Source organism: Alligator sinensis, unplaced genomic scaffold (assembly GCF_000455745.1).
Source record: "Alligator sinensis unplaced genomic scaffold, ASM45574v1 scaffold221_1, whole genome shotgun sequence".
Classification (NCBI taxonomy): domain Eukaryota; kingdom Metazoa; phylum Chordata; order Crocodylia; family Alligatoridae; genus Alligator; species Alligator sinensis.
The window spans coordinates 2,774,111-2,789,496 of NW_005841948.1; the positions used below are offsets into that span (position 1 = coordinate 2,774,111).

The following is a 15,386-nucleotide window of genomic DNA, read 5'->3' on the forward strand; positions in this document are numbered from 1 at the left end:
AATTTTTTGTTTATAAAGGCATACAAAATAATTTTGTGCAAGAGTCTGATATTAGAAATAGAAATGTGGTACTGTACAGGAACAACTAGCAGGAGTTTGAGAGTGTGTTTGAACCATGCAAATACCAAAGGGCACAATTCCATTTTTCAAACTATGATTTACTGACTACTTTCTTACAGTTTTTTTGTCATCCATCACTCTTGTAAGAATTAGTGGAAAAGAAACCAATTTGTGCACACTCATTAATCACATTTATTGGGAAATGATACACTGAAAAGTCAGTGGAGTTTGCCTATAAAAAGGCAATTATAGAATACTAATTTTATACTTGGCTAAGGGCTAGATCCAGACTTGGGTGTCTCCAGCTAAGCAGTGCAGAACCATTTTTTAAGCATCTGGACCTAAAAGCAGAAGCCAAAACTATAAATTGGGTGTTTAGGCTCTCTATATAGTGCATAGGAAATATTAGGTGTCCCAGGATGGTGATCCAGAAAATCTACAATACTCTGTGGAGCTGAGGTGCCTGTCCTGGCACTGCAAATAAGTCTCCTAACCAATGAAGATGAGGAACAAGTAATCATATTTTGAAAGTAAGGATGTGCTTTCTTTCAAAGAACTAAACAGAAATCACCGTTTTGTGGTAAAACAACAGTTGTGCCCACTTTTTATATAATGTTCTAGTGGTGAAAATACTCACCCAAGGAATGGAAGACCAGCTGTCACTAGTGCAATTGTGCGGCTGCGGCAGCAAACGTTAGTTTTGCCCTGCTCCTCCACCTTCAAGTCAGTGACTGGGGCTGCTTCCCTGGTCACCCTGCCCTAGTTATGCTACTGAGGCAGGGAATCACACCTGTATTTGCAGTGCCATATTTGCAGTGCCATAGCAAGAGGGTGGCAAGCAGGGTGACTGCCCCGGGCGCCAAAGCAAAGGGGTGCCGTCAGGGTGCGGGATGGAGCCGCAAGCAGCTCATTTGGGAGGGCACGGGGATGGGGGAAGGGCAGCTTCTGCCACTGCATGTGTCCCCCGGATTGTGCGGAGGGCGAGTGTGGGCTGCTGCTGTGGACTTTGCTTTGGGTGCCAAACTTCATTGCTATGGCACTGGTTATTTGACAGGTTAATACATACTCAGATGATTCTATGAAGAAAACAGTGTCCTGTGGTACAGAGGAAGACCACAAAAACCATGCTCCATGTCATTCTGACCTTTCAGGGGAGGGTGGAGGGGGGAAAGAACACTATTAAGTAGTTCAGACTCAGAATTTGATGTCATTTACAATGATAATCTCACTGAAAATGTCTAGATTCTAAATATTTATTTTGGATACTTTAATTTTCAAGCTTTTAAATAGTTGAAAAAAATGGAATCAAAACAGTAAGGTCTTGTAAGTAGTGGTATGTATTTTCTTCTCAATCCTTAAAGGGCCTTACTTACATAACCTAGGTATGCAAACTACTCTGTAGACTATAAAAAGGTCCATAGTTTAAGCACGTGAAGATGAGGCACTGTAATTTCTTCTCTGGTAAATTCATGGACTTGTATACATTTAACATTGTTATATTGTATCTTTAGTCCAGAGGTTAATAGAAATCAGCACAAACTGCACCTTTGATTATTGTGTTGCTCTTCCCCTGAGCTAAGAGCTGAATAAAATCCCTCACTTTTCTTCAGATATTTTAGACATCAGAAGTAGGGTGAGGACAGACAGAAACTAAGGCTGGGCTTGAATGCAAGAGCAAATCAGAAAGCTGAGGAAAGCAAGAGGAAAATTATTGACAGCTCTAGCAGCAGGACCCAACAACAAAATCTGTGAAATAAACTCCATAAATTTTGTATGGGAAATTCTTTGCTTTAGGGCTACTATACTTTATGTCAGTTACCTGCATTCCTAAAGGGTTGGTTGATGTTCAGGATCCCAGGACATAAGACATCTCAGTCATGGCACCCTACCCCAGTCCCATTTCCTGAGCTCTGTCAATTGTTTGCCTGCTGCAGAATCTTCTCAGCAGGGAGACTGCTGTTGAAACTGGATATGTCTGGTTTATGGCTAATTTACACTGGCTTAGTGCATGGTCAGAAATAATTTTAAAAACAACCAAAATAGAGATAAATTAACAGTGCTCTCACATTTTCCTTGAATATGACAGGAATTTGTTTTGTGTGTGGGATTATTAGTCTTTATCAGGGCAGGAAGGTACAGTAGGGAAGGTTGAAAGGAATCAAAAAGAATGCAGACTGAAAACAGACAAGGTTTGCTATGATACATATGGTTGAGGACAGTAGGAAGTGAGAGCCCAAAGACATCCATACAATATGATTACTGAGATAAAAATGTATAATCTTTGTGTAGACTGATCAGCCAACCAGAGACAGGTATTTGCATAACTGATTCACTTCTGGGTCAGTAACTGTTCAACATCTGTGCATACTGGTTGTCTGAGATAATTAAAATTAATACAAACTATATTGTTAATTATCAGTAAGCAAAGGGGTCCCTGTGTAATATTGCCTCAAGTTAGAAAGTAACCACCAAATTCAGAGAACTCTGGCAGTCAAGCTGACAACACCAGTTGGTGACAGAATATGGCACAAACTAAAATAATCGCTGCAGTGAAGTAATGGACTTAGTGCAGTAATTAAGCTCAGTGAACACACCATTCCTTCATACTAATTCTTGTTCCTATTAATCAAACTGGTTTTAATAGTACCAAGAAGCCAAAAAGCTTATCGAAAATATAGAAAAAATGTTTGTACAAAGCATAGTGCTAATTGTATGTTCTGAAATGAAAGATTTATTTGCCTTGTAAGGAAAATCCCATGAAGGGCTTGACTCTCCATAGCTTTGTGTAATTATTTACATTTATGGAAAGTAAACTTAAAATACTATGGGCTTGTCTTATTAGAAATATTCTGCAAAATAATCTGAATTCATTTTAAAATGGATTTTTAAACCCCTGTGTGTTCATTTTCTTTCAAGATTAAAATGTATATGTTTCAGTTTAGCTTAATTCAATTTGAAGTCAATGGAAGTTGTGACTACTGAATTTGATTCTTTTTGCCAGGCTTTGTTTTATTTAGTGTACAATATGTAGGGAGAATCCAAGTGCATTTGCAACCAGATTTTCAGCATTGGATGTGTTATTTTCCCACATAAGTGTGCATAGATCACTTGTTTACAGTAGCACAAGTCATTACTGCAGTTACAAATGGAAAAATAGATTTTTTGTCATCTGAATACCTACCTCCAAGGGTAGTTCCGGCAAACCAGTACAGTTTTGTGCAGACAAATGATCCTAAACTTATAGAAAAGGTCACCCTTAATATATTTCCTGTGTGTGTATAACACGACAGCTATAACCTGGCATTGTGGTGTATTGCATGGACTCTCACTCAGGTGCTTTTCTCCTGGTTTCTTTCCAGCTTTATTTTGGTGGCCTTCAGGGTTCACTAGGTGTGATCAAGTATTAAGAAACTTGTTTCGTGGAGCAAACACAACATTGCTGTTGCCAAGGGTGCACTTACTCTTAGAGAACTTACTCTAAGAGAACTTAAAGAACTTACTCTTGTTCCATAAAGAAGAGTCATCCACCTTTTGTCTAGATTGTGCTTCCTTGAGATATATCTGGTAAACTAGGTCCTAAGACACTGAAAGTAACTTGTTTGTTTCTTGCCTGCTTTTCTTTGGTTTTGTTCTTAGAATGGGTAAAAAAATAAAGAAGGAAGTGGAGCCTCCTCCCAAGGATGTGGTAAGTTTATAAAATGCTATATGCTATAAAATTAACATTTTACACAAGTATAGGCCCCAGTCCTACCCTCCTTACACAGTTCCTTACTCCCACTAATTTTCCTGTGTAATTCTAAAACTGTCTTGTAAAGATGATCCCATTTCTTCTTTCTGCAGATATGAAAAACAGTGTGACCTGGCATGTGTTGTTTTTATAACGATTATTGTCTTTGGCAGACTTTGCAAGCAGTAATGTATAAAGCAATCCAGGCTTCTTTTACTCTAAGAACTGTATGTTCCCTTCTATCTGTAAAAATCAGAAAAAGGGAGAGAAGTAACCTGAAATGTCCATGCCTGTGAGTTGTGGAGATGGACACATTCTTATTTCTGGAGAGACAGGTGTATAGAAGCATAGATGGGTCTGTAACTGCTTGGAGTGCAAAGATTTGCAGATATTTTGTTCTTATAGAATCTGAATTTTCTACAAAATGAGTCTGCATATGCTTCTATGCTTTGTTGCCCATTATCTTCTTCATCCTTCAATGCATGGTTTCTTTGAAGCCCACACTAATACTGACTGCATCTCAAATGATTGTGCAGTGTTACCATCTTAGAAGGAAGTGTAGGAGTCATGGAGATCTGTTAATATTCTATCTGCTCAGAGGTCTATTTTTGGTTGGGGAACTGCCACGTGGAATAGCTGCTCCCTGGTCTACCAGTCACCTGCAGATCTGAAAACCCTAGAACTTAGAGTAGTTTGTGAAGATGCTTTTATAGGTGCCTTGGGAGTGCTACTCAGTTACTGCCTCAGTCCTGCTGCTTATTTTGGGTTATTCCCTTGTTTTGTATTTCTTTCACCCCCAGACATATCAAGGAGGGCAACTCACGTTCCAAACTACTGTTTTTTTGCTGGATTCAGTAGATGTGGACTCAGGCCAGGTGTCAGTGGTCCTTCCACATAGTTAAATGAATTATTCTTATTTATAAGTGCCTAGGTCACTTCCAGCAAGGCCAGGAGTGCATTGCAGATGAGAAATGTGATTTCCTTCTAATATTACAACTCAGAAGTTTCAAGAAGTGTTATTTTATTTGCTTATGATAGGCAAGTTATGGGAAATGTGGAGAATTTCTGTATTTTTCTCAGTATGTACATTTCAGTATACATACTTGTATACTGTGATGTTTAAGGCATGAAGGGTTTGATTTCTGCCTCCTCCACAATCAAGGATAGGGAAGTTAGAAAAGAGTAATGGTTACCAAATTACCTTGGAGAGACGGTGGAAAGCAAGTAGCTACACACTAACATTTAACAACAGTCAGCAAAAAGGCAGAACATGGGTAAACAACATAACTGGAATTTGATATGCAGAAATGAGATATTAGGCCACTGTGCTGAGAGGTCTTCTGCCTAGTTCAGGAAAATAGCGGGAATCCTGGTATAAGAACAGGGTCATAGACAGTCTAGCCTGGTGATTAGGCCACTGGGGAAGGGCAGGTGCCAGGGGCAGAGTCCAAATTACAGGCTGAGTCAGGGGTCAGGGGCTTTGGGCATGTGTAGATGAAATGATATTTCCCATTTATGCTGATGCAACTGCGTTTGTGTTTGCATGATCCAGGATTTCCCACTGCTCTAAAGTCCATTTAGCACCCTAAACTAACACTACTTGGAGATGTGTTAATTTGGGGTACTCTCCAGTTACACTGCTCCAACTGGATTTGTTTGTCCAAACAAACCAGGGACTCCAAAGCCAGGGACTCCAAAGACTTGAATCCCCTTCCCCACAAGGGGGTGCTGTGTTCTGGCCTTTAGCCAGTAGGTACCACTGTGTGTTTTTTGGTTTTTTTGGTTTTTTTGTTACCCTCCTCATCCCTCCCTCCTACCTTCTTCCTCACAGCACACAGTGGAGTGGCCATAGGTTCAGGTTTGGACGGGTCCTCAGAAAAATGTATTATTATTTTAAAATGGGGGAGGCCAATAATCCCTTAATTTTATATACCTTCTTAATTCTTTGCCCCCCCCACCCCGCCACCTATAGTCTATGTAGTTACATGACTTACTTTAATATCACAAACCTTTAAACTTCATCGCATTCCATTTCAGAACCACGTCAAAAAAAAGTCCAGGGGCAGGATGCTGCCTGCCAGACCCAACGCCCAGTATATGCAGCGTCCCAGGTGATATTTATAGACTTCATAAATTTCATAGACATTCAGGCTGGAAGGGATCTCGGAAGATCATCAAGTCCAGCCACCTGCCCCAGGGGCAGGAAGTCAGCAGGGGTCATAGGATCCCAGCAAGATAACCATCCAAATGTCTCTTGAAGGTGTTCAAAGTAGGTGCTTGAACCACCTCCAGCAGCAGTCTATTCCAGACCTTGGGGGCTTGGACAGTTAAAAAGTTCTTCCTTATGTTCAGCCTGAAACGGTCATGGAGGAGTTTGTGACCGTTCGATCTTGTCATCCCTTGGGGCGCTCTGGTGAACAGACGTTCCCCCAGATCCTGATGAGCACCTCTGATAAACTTATAGGTGGCCACCTGATCACCCCTGAGCCTGCGTTTTTCCAGGCTAAAGAGTCCCATAGCTCTCAGCCTCTCATCATAAGGTCTGTTTCCCTGACCTCTTATCGTATGTGTGGCTCTCCTCTGGACCCTCTCAAGCTTCTCCACATCCTTTTTGAATTGTGTAGCCCAAAACTGGATGCAGTACTCCAGCTGCGGCCTCACCAAGCCTGAGTACAACAGGAGAATGACACCCTGGAATTTGCTTGAGAAGCATCTATGGATGCAAGCCAATGTTTTCCTTGCTTTACTAGCTGCAGCATCACATTGATGGCTCATGTTCATCTTTGGGGTCAGTCATGACCCCCAAGTCCTTTTCGTCCATAGTGCTAGCCAGCATAGCACTGCTGAGCCTATAAACATGCTGCAGGTTTTTCTTCCCAAGGTGGAGAACCTTGCATTTTTTGGTGTTAAACACCATCAGGTTCTCATCTGCCCATTTCCTGAGCCTATCAAGGTCAACCTGGATCACGCTCCTGGATCACGCTCCTGTCCTCAAGTGTGGATGCTTTACCCCAAAGTTTGGTGTCATATTTAGGTAATATGTTCCACCGATCTTATGTGTGTGTGTGTGTGGGGTGGGGGGGCAAAAGTCTGTTTTTTTCCCACTGTGCTCCAAACCCCATCTCCTCTTCCTCTTCCTTTTTCCCCCTCCTTGCAAAAAAAATTTATGGATGGAACTTGCCGGAGGCAGCAGCTGGCCCAATAATGAATGAGGAGAGTGAAATATGTTCAGATTTGCAATTTTTAAATTTATTTTTTACATTTTGTATATATTTTATATTGTCAAACTGCAGCCTTTTCAATAAGTGTTTTATTTTTGCTCTATATATGTGTCTTGTTTTCTTTGGGGTGGGTGGGTGGTTGGGTTGGTTTTTGGAGACTGCTTCTGCCTCATCATGGGGGTGCTGTGCTTGGGAGTTTTTTATGGAATCATGGCATTACTGGAAAGAGTTGCAAAGAGTTGCAGGGTAGACTGTTAGCGGGGGGAGGGAGGTTGAATGCTTGTTAAGTACTACCTAGGGTGCAGCCAGCATTTCTTTAAAAAAAAAAGACTAAACTCTCCCACCCACCCCTAGCAGCAAACAGGCAATCTGCAAAATGTCTCTGTGCATGAACCTCCTAGGACCTTTAGTCTTTAGCAAGCCTTTAAGACTTTAGCAAGTCTTTAATGCATTATAATGCATTTCATATGCATGGTTGCTGAGGGGGGTAGGGAGCTGGGGTTAACCCCTGCTGCCACAGCTCCAAAACAACTTTTTTTTTTCTTTGCAGGATGTACTGTTATGGGAGGTGCGATGCAAAACTGATTTTCTTTTCAGTGCTTTCTTTGCAATGCAGTGTTTTCTTTCCAAAATCCTACATGCAGCATCTTTTGGAGCTGGGTTTGCAGACCCCCTCCCCCTCACCCCGGCCGCCTGCAACCTGGTCCCCCCTGGAGAGAGCTCATCAGATTTTGTTGAGGATTGCTTTGTCCTCCCTTGCTATATCTCTCCTCTCAGCCTTATCAAAGGACAGGGAAAAGGTGAGAGAGAAATGAGGAGCAACCCTCCCAAGGCAGCCTAGGGTAATCTGTTCTGCTACCTCTAGGCGTCTGCAGAATCAAGTGTATTCAAAGAAAGCATCATTGTGGGAGAACTTCTTTTCATCCAAATTCAAGAAATCTGTAATACCTCCTTCTTCTACACTAGGTATTGGCATGTCCTCATCAGATGGGTCTCAGCTAAGCGGAGCTGCTAATTAACCCAGGCCAGGGTTTCAAAAAGCACTCTGCTCCCTATAGAGAGGCCAGAAGTGTTATGCAGCAGATGGTTATCCCAAGACATATTATTGAGGTGCCTGGAGGGGAGGCCAACCAATCTGAAATACGGGCCCTGACCAGCTTTGTGCCCAGCTTGGGAAGCTACTGCACTCCTGCCCCTGGCTGGCTGCAAACCGCTCCCCCGTTCCCAGGTCCATGCCCTGAAATCAAGCAGGAGCAAGTATGAATCAGAGTTTTTTGTTCCTCATCTTTATTTTGTTCACAACAAATTGAATTGCAATCAATTTGATTGAGAAGTCACAATAAAGCTAAAACATTATACATAGTTTTGTTTTACTCAACAATGCCATTCGTAGTCAACTGGTAAATACATTTTTTTACAGTGCAGCCATTGCCAGCAATACAATAGGATAAAACACCAATTCACAGTATGCTCCCAAGGTCCCTTGAGTAATCCCTTGATACGATATGGATGGATGGCTGCATGGTGGGAGGGAGGGAGGCAAGCAGGCAGCCAGCCTGGTTTCTGGCCCTTCCTGGTTACTGGCCATGTCCCAGCAGTGTTTTATTTGATCTATATGGCATGCATGTCCAATGTGGGGTGGGTGGGGTTCTTTTCAGAGAGATGATGTCTGTGACTTTTATGGAGTCATGCCATTACTGGAAAGTTACAGGGTGGACTGTTATTGGATGGAGGGAGGTCGAATGCTCGTCCAGTGCTAGTGTGAAGCCAGCATTTCTTACAAGAAAGAAGACTAAACAAACCCACCCACCCCCAGTGACAAGCATGGACCTCCCAGGGCCTTTAGCCTTTAGCAACTCTATAAAGACTTTAGCAGTGCATTACTATGTTCTCCACCAGACCCCCTCAGGTAGAGATGTATGGCTGGCTGGCCCAACTCAGCTGGCTGGCTGAGTTGGGCCATGCTAATCTCTGTTACGTTGTAACTTTGGAATCTTTGCTGGCCACAAAGTTTAGGGAGGGAGGGAGGGAGGGAAGGGCCCCCTCAGGTAAGCGGGGACTTTCTGCTTTCTGTTATCCTTATTTATTTAAACTATATTCTGTTATTTAAACAACTTTCTGTTATCCTTATCTATTTAAAATCTTCCTTCCGCAAATCTGAGAAGAAACTCAAGGAAACAGAAGCCTCAGGGAGACAGAATGGTGGGTGGGTGTAAGAAAACATGTACCTCAGTCTGAATTTGGTGTTCCAAAACAAAGTGCCTGGTACCTGGCTCGAAAAGAGGGCAAAAAGAATCTTGAAAAAACGCATTTTCAAAGTTTCCATCTAGGTAAAATGCAAAGGTTGTGAAAGGTGAACCAAAGAGCCTGGAAAGGCATGAGCCCCTGTGGGTGACTTTGCAAAGTGGCTGATGGTTTGCAAAAAAGCAAGCCAGGGTGCTGGGGGGTGATACACCACTTCCCTTCTCCTAACTAAGGGAGGTGAAGTCAGAAGCAGTAAGTATGGCCTCAGAAGTGACTTTGCAGAGTGGGTGCTGCCTTTCAAAAGGCTGGTGTGCAGGCTAGCACTTGTGTGTTGCAACCCACCCAGGCGGCCCCCCTGTTTACCTGTGCAAGAGAGATTGCCAACCCCTCCTTCCTGGCACCATGCAGCAAGCGGCAGGAAAAATGAACAGAGAATGAACCCAAACAATGAACAAAATCCACCTTCACAACCAAGCAGTGTATGGGTGGATATGGAGGCAGACACAGGAAACCATGAGGTTTTATTGTTTGCAGCACACTGTTATAGTTACCTGTGCTTCTTTGCCTTCACCCCAGCATGACCCTGAACCACTGCAGTGTGGCAGAATTCCATCTCTGTCTCTCCCCAAACTCTGCTATCAGGCAGATGACCAATCTGACAATTTGGTTACCATGGTCACTGCAGAGAGCAGACACCCCTGGCCCCATCGGTTTCAGGTAACCCTGAGTTGTAACCTGAGCTGGATACATTCCTGAGGGAGGGGGAAACCTTCTCCCTCTGCCTACATGACTGGCCTCACACACCTGGGTAGGGGCTTATACTCCCTATTGTTCTAAGCAATGTCATCATGACTGGGAGGGAGCTAGAGACCCTGGCAGTCTACCCAGCAAGCAGTGATGCATTTCAAATTTGTTGGCTGGCAGCCAACATCTGCTGGCCTTCATTGGATCAGGTAAATGAGGTCATAAGGTCTATATAATTTAAGGGGCATTAGCCATGATGAGAACTCTCAGAGAAGCTGGACCATCTGAAACTCACTCTCTCTCTTGAAACTCGTTCAGTGATCTGTTTGCCTCCAGAGGGCATCTCCACCTGCCTCTGGATGATACTTGTAAGCTACTTGAGATCTAACTAGATATATAGCTTGCAGTAACTCAGATGTGTGATCAAAGGTTACCATGCTACTGTTTGCCCTAAGGTATTTCTCTGATGCTGCTCTACCCTGTACCGTATTCCAAACCTACTCCTTGTAACCAATAAAGTTCTCCTCTGTACCTAGCATGGCAGACTTATTGGGAGAGGGTCTAGATTATGCCTTGGGGTCCCCTTGGTTCAGCTGACTAAGGGAGACCACTATTTGTGCTTCAGACTGAGGGAAGCACCCTGAGTTCTTGCAGTGGGTCGAGTCCCCTCAAGGACTACTAGACCTGTGTTTCCCAGGGGGCACAGGTCCAAGATCAGTCTAGACCCTGGGTGGTGGCAGCATTACAACCAGACTTGGAGGTGTGCTGCAGGAAGGGGGTCAGCCAGGTGTGAGGTGCTCCCAGGGAAGCAATTGGAGCCTGGAAAGTGGTTGGGCATAGTGAGGCAGGTGGATCAACGCAGGAGCAACCCCTGCTGACCCACCACACTCTGTCTCCTTGAAACACAGTGGTGCCCTCCTGGCCCTGTTGGCAGTCATACAGCCCTCCTGTGACCCCACTGAGTTAGGGGGAACAGGTTCGGCTGTAATTCTCCGTCCGGGTTTTTCCTGCATAGAGGCAAGACAAGCGGACTGACTTTTCCTGTTCAGGTGTGGTACCCGTTTATTTAAGAGGTACTTTTTCACACTGAAAGGCATCATTGAAAGTGTCCTTTGACCTCTGTAATTCAACACATGACTTGTCAAGCATGTCTTTCAAATTCTGCATGGTGTCTCGCACTTCCTTCAGGATGGCATCATCCTTATGCACCAACTCATGGAGTTTATCCCGCCAGGCATCTGCGCATTCCTCTCTGGCTACTGAGGACTCTGCCAAAACCTCAAAAGAAGTTTTGCGGGATTCTCTCTGCTTGCTGCAAAAATCTCTCCAGCACTCTGCTGTAGTGCGAGCAGGGTGCTGTTCCAGGCAGCCATGGGTTGTGGTGGCTGATAAGCAAAAAAAATGCAATGGCTGCCTTCCCCCCAAGAGGAGGAAAGTACACCCACCACCCCCACCATGCAGTGTACAAAATGCCAGCAGGCATGGAAACAGACCCTGCAACAGTAGGGTACCACTTGTACTGCCCAAAACTTACAAGTATTCACTTCAGAAACAAATCCATGGCTGCTACTGCCCATGCTACCTGCAAAAAATTTAAGCAAATAATTAGTTTGGCGTCTGTTACATTACGAGCTATTAAACCCGTCGTGTACCACCACTGAAAGAACATGGCAACCCACCTATAGAGACGCATGAATTTCTCCCCCAACCCTCCAAACCCAACCAGCACGAAACCGGGAATTGCCTGGCAGTGGCAAGAGGCACATTACAAGAAACTTACCAGGTCCAGCATGTTCTTGGGTCTCGGTAACAGTAGGCGATGTATTGGCTGCATGGGTTTCTTTCTGACCCTCCACGTCCTCTGCTTCATTATCTGTGCTAGTCCGTGGAGCAGGGCTAAGTGGCACAAAGTGTATGGTGACCGATGGTTCATTCTGCCAGTCCTGGTCATCAGGGATCAGGGAGTGGTTTCTGTACAGCTGAGACATGCTGCTCATGGTTTCACCCTCAGGAGGGGCTGCTGCCACCTCCTCCTCCTGCCCAACCCCGGTGCTGAAAGCCTCCATATCCGGGTTGTTGCCCACATCCTTGGAGAGAATGATGGATAGCTTGTCATAGAAGGGAGCAATTGTGCAAGCTGTCCCAGAATGAGAGTTCGCATCTTTGGCTTTGTAAAACACTTATCTCAGGGGGCATGCGTACATGACATGGGATTTAATGTAGACTGCCGCAGAATTTAAATGCGGCTTTTTTTTGGTGCGGTGCAGTTCTGTTTGCACAACACGGCATTTTTGTTTGCATGAATGGCACTTCCGAGTGAGTTAAGCTCTTGTGTGTCATTCCCTGCAGATGTCAGTAGTGGGAGTCCCACAAGTCCAAGCTGCTCTCACGGGCCCACATTGTGGATTCTGCTGGTCCTCCTGAGGTTTATCAACAGAGCCCGGGTAGATTCCACTTGTTCACTTTGCTCCCTTGTGTATGCCGTGTATGCTCTAATTTGTGCTGTTAAAGCACGAATCACGCAACTTGCCACTGAAAAGTGTAGTGTCATATTCCTGGTGAAGACTTCCTGCAGCATTCTACAGCAAAACAGCATTTCCAGGAATGCTTCCTCCTCCTGCTCCTCATGCTCCATGTCCTCCATCATGTCACATGCTTCATCCTCATTCTCCATGTTGCCCGTCTCCCAGCAGCGGCCTCTCATCTGTCTGCACCAAGCAGGGTGGCAGGGACTGTGTGTGTGGTTGGTGCAGCTGCTTTTTCAACACTTCATCCCAGTGCTGTGGGGGCATTGTGCCATTTGCATGAGCTTTGCAGCCACTAAGTGTTATGATATAATCAAGCTTGCAAACAAAAAAAAAGTTTTGTCTACTCCTCTCCTGCCTATTCAAAACTTTTGCCAGTTTCTGGGAAAACATGACACTTTGCTTCAGTAATAAAATTATTTTGCACAAGCAGGCACTTATCAATGATTTTTGCAACATTCCTGGTCATTGAGCAGCCATCCCAAAGTACAATGGCCTTACCTTATTTACCCCATCACCTGGTCTTTGTTGTTAGCTGCTTTATCACCTGTAGGTGTTTTGGTACTCACAGGTGATGACTTCAAAATCCTTGGAATTTTCCCAGACTCTCTTGTAAGCACAGCCTGAGTACAAAGGTGCCCTCCCAAAATTTGCCAGCCTCTTTCACAAATCGCTTGTGCTTGTGCTGTTGACCACCAACTGCTTCATCCACCATGTCTCAGAAAGCCAAGGTCAGCAGTATGATGGAGGCGATGGCCCAGGAGGCTGATGCCTCCAACGCCCATGGACTGAGCTGGAGCTGGGAAGAACTGGAGAACTTAATCAACATTTGGTTGGAGCAAAGGATCATAGACCGGTTGGAGAGTAGGAAGAATAAGTCTGTTTATGTTAAGATTGCAAGAGGAATGCAGGCGTGAGGGTACAATCGTGACTGGACCCAGATCCAGTGCAAGATCAAGTTCCTCAGATCAGCATTTTACAAAGCAAAAGATGCCAACTCTCGTTCTGGGGCAGGTTGCCCCCTTGCCCTCTTCTATGACAAGCTGTCCGTCATTCTCTGCAGAGATGCGGGTGACATCCTGGCTTTCCAGACTTTCAGCTCTGGGGTTGGGCGGGAGGTGGAGATGGAGGCAGAGTCAGAGGAGGCGTGGCAGCAGCCCCTCCTCAGGTTGAAACCATGTCTCAGCTGTTCAGAGACTGCTCTGTGTTCCCTCCTGATGACCAGTTTGGCGCAAGCAACACCTCTCCACTCCTTAATCTCAAAAATTCTTCTTGGTTGCTGGCAAAGACCCCCGCTCCGTGGTGTTCTGGCATAGTCCCTCCCTAGCAACTCCTTCGTGGTTACTGGACAGATCTCAGAAAATGCAGTTTTGCACTGCAGGAAATTGCTACATAAAATCCTCATTGACTACTGTAGCATGTTAGGCCACTGATCTGGACCTGAAGGGCCCCAACCATGCATGGAGGTCTCCCACCTGAGGGGGCCTCCTTTGGCTGGGCCCCCCCTCCTGATCCTGCTGGGTGGAACATATTCAGTAACCGGGAAGAGGGTGCAGAACACCTCCTTCCACCCACCCCTCTTGCCCACCCACCCAAGGGCCCCCCTCCCTAAGCTTTGTGGGCAGCAAAGATTCCAAAGATACAATGCACCAGAGAGTAACACCCCACTAGAGGAGTGGGCCCCCCCACCCTACCCGAGGGGATCACTTTGCAACCATGCTTGGGGGCCCTCACAGTTAGGGCACCCCTCCATAACTAAGCTTTGTGGGTGGATGAGTGGGTGGGTTGGTTGGTTTTGCAAGAATATACTAACACTGGCCAAGCCAGTGCAATACAAACACTTGCAAGCATACTAGCACTAGCCAAGCATTTGGCCTCCTCCCAATAGCAGTCCACCCTGCAACTTTCCAGTAACGAACTCTATAAAAGTCGTGGGGTCATCACTAACCAGACTAACAGGAATGGCCAGTAACCAGGCTGGCTTCCTGCCTGCCTGCCTGCCTCTCTCCATCCCATCCCTCTTTCTCGCTTTCCCACCATACATCCCTCCATCCATCCATATCTACAGAAGGGACATGGGGAGCATAATAATTGTGAACTGGTGTTTTATGCTATGTGTGGCTGTAGTGTAAATTGTATTGTAAATTCTATTGTGATTTTTCAATGGAATTGATTGCAAGTCAATGTATTGTGAAAAAAAATAAAGATAGGGAAGAAAAAATTGATTTGTACTTGCTCTTGCTTGATTTCATGGACCTGGGAGGCAGGGGGACTGGGGTTTTGCAGACAGCTGGGGGAGGAGAGTGAGTGCCATTGCTTCCCCAGCTGGACACAAATAGGGCCCGTATTTCAGATCAGTTGGCCTCCCCTCCAGGCACCTCTCAATAATATGTCTGGGGATAGCTGTCTGCAATGTTCCCTCTAAGGAGTAGTGGTCCGTGAGCGCACCGCCTTGGTCCATGAGTGCACTGCCTCGGTCCAGCGTGGGACACTTATCAAAGGGGGTTGGAGGCCAGGGGCTGAGGCCTGGAGACTGGGGGCTAGAGGCTGGGGCTGGGGACTGGAGCCTGGGGCTGGGGGCTGGAGCAGAGAGACTGGGGGCTGAGGGCCAGAGGCTGGAGCTGGGGTCTGGGGGCCGGAGCCAGGAGCCAAGGGTTGGAGCCGGGGGCTGTCTCATGCTTTCCTGGCTCCAGGGAAGTGCTCCACATCAGGGCCTGGAGCCGAGAAGCTGGGGACTGGGGGCCAGAGGCTGGGGCTGGGGGCCAGGGGCCGACAGAGCCTCACTCAGAGCAGGCAGTGGCTCCTCCCCAAGGTGAGGCAAGGCAGGGGTGGAGGCTGGGGCAGGGGGCTGGTGCGGGCTCCGCT

General features: G+C 45.7%; 1 protein-coding gene across 4 annotated transcripts in view; it reads left to right on the forward strand.

Annotated features, from left to right (window-relative positions):
* Positions 1 to 15,386, forward strand: part of ARMC3 (armadillo repeat containing 3) — a 133,972-nt gene that overhangs the window by 6,041 nt on the left and 112,545 nt on the right. For all 4 annotated transcript variants that reach the window (XM_014518286.2, XM_025199704.1, XM_025199705.1 and 1 more), the window contains one exon: positions 3,697 to 3,745. In XM_014518286.2, the coding sequence (XP_014373772.1) occupies positions 3,698 to 3,745 (48 nt within the window). In that variant the 5' untranslated portion in view covers position 3,697. The remainder of the gene's footprint in view (positions 1 to 3,696; positions 3,746 to 15,386) is intronic.